Below are 505 nucleotides of genomic sequence, written 5' to 3' on the forward strand. Positions count from 1 at the left end.
GTACCGCTGCAATGTGAACACTGTGGATACTGTCCATGACGACAACACACCGCTTATCTATGCTGCTTTGAAAGGTTCAGCAGCCATCGTCGATGTCCTTCTTTCCACGCAACAGATCTGTGTCAACATGTGCAATCGCAAAGGTCAATGTGCTCTATGNTGTGCCGCATTGGGCGGGCATGAGGATGTTGTTGGAGTCTTGCTGCAGCAAGACGATATCCAGGTCAATACCGCAGATCTAGAGCGTGAGGAGGACACCGTTAGAGATGGCCGTGAAAAAGGGCCACGCTGGAGTCGTGCGGTCTCTCTTGGCTATTGAACGATTAAACGTCAATATCGAGGACCGCCATGGCCAGACTCCCGTTCTCCATGCCCTGTTTCGCGCCATCATGGAATCAGATCCGGATATCTTGATGATGATCCTAGAAAAAGACGGTGGAGACGTCTCGCACCTGGATAGGCACCGCTGTACCCCGCTTGTATATGCTGTGAGGTGCAGAGAAAA

The 505-nt window shown here is 51.6% G+C and overlaps 1 protein-coding gene across 1 annotated transcript in view; it reads left to right on the top strand.

The window, feature by feature from the left end:
• The window catches only part of ASPSYDRAFT_138014 (uncharacterized protein), an 888-nt gene extending 420 nt beyond the window's left edge, over window positions 1-468 (top strand). Inside the window, exon 2 of the mRNA XM_040840815.1 lies at window positions 1-468. This exon is cut by the window's left edge and continues 280 nt beyond it. Within this exon, the coding sequence (XP_040695958.1) occupies window positions 1-319 (319 nt within the window). The 3' untranslated portion in view covers window positions 320-468.
• The last annotated feature ends 37 nt before the right edge of the window (window positions 469-505 follow it).

This window comes from Aspergillus sydowii (assembly GCF_001890705.1).
Source record: "Aspergillus sydowii CBS 593.65 unplaced genomic scaffold ASPSYscaffold_23, whole genome shotgun sequence".
NCBI lineage: Eukaryota > Fungi > Ascomycota > Eurotiomycetes > Eurotiales > Aspergillaceae > Aspergillus > Aspergillus sydowii.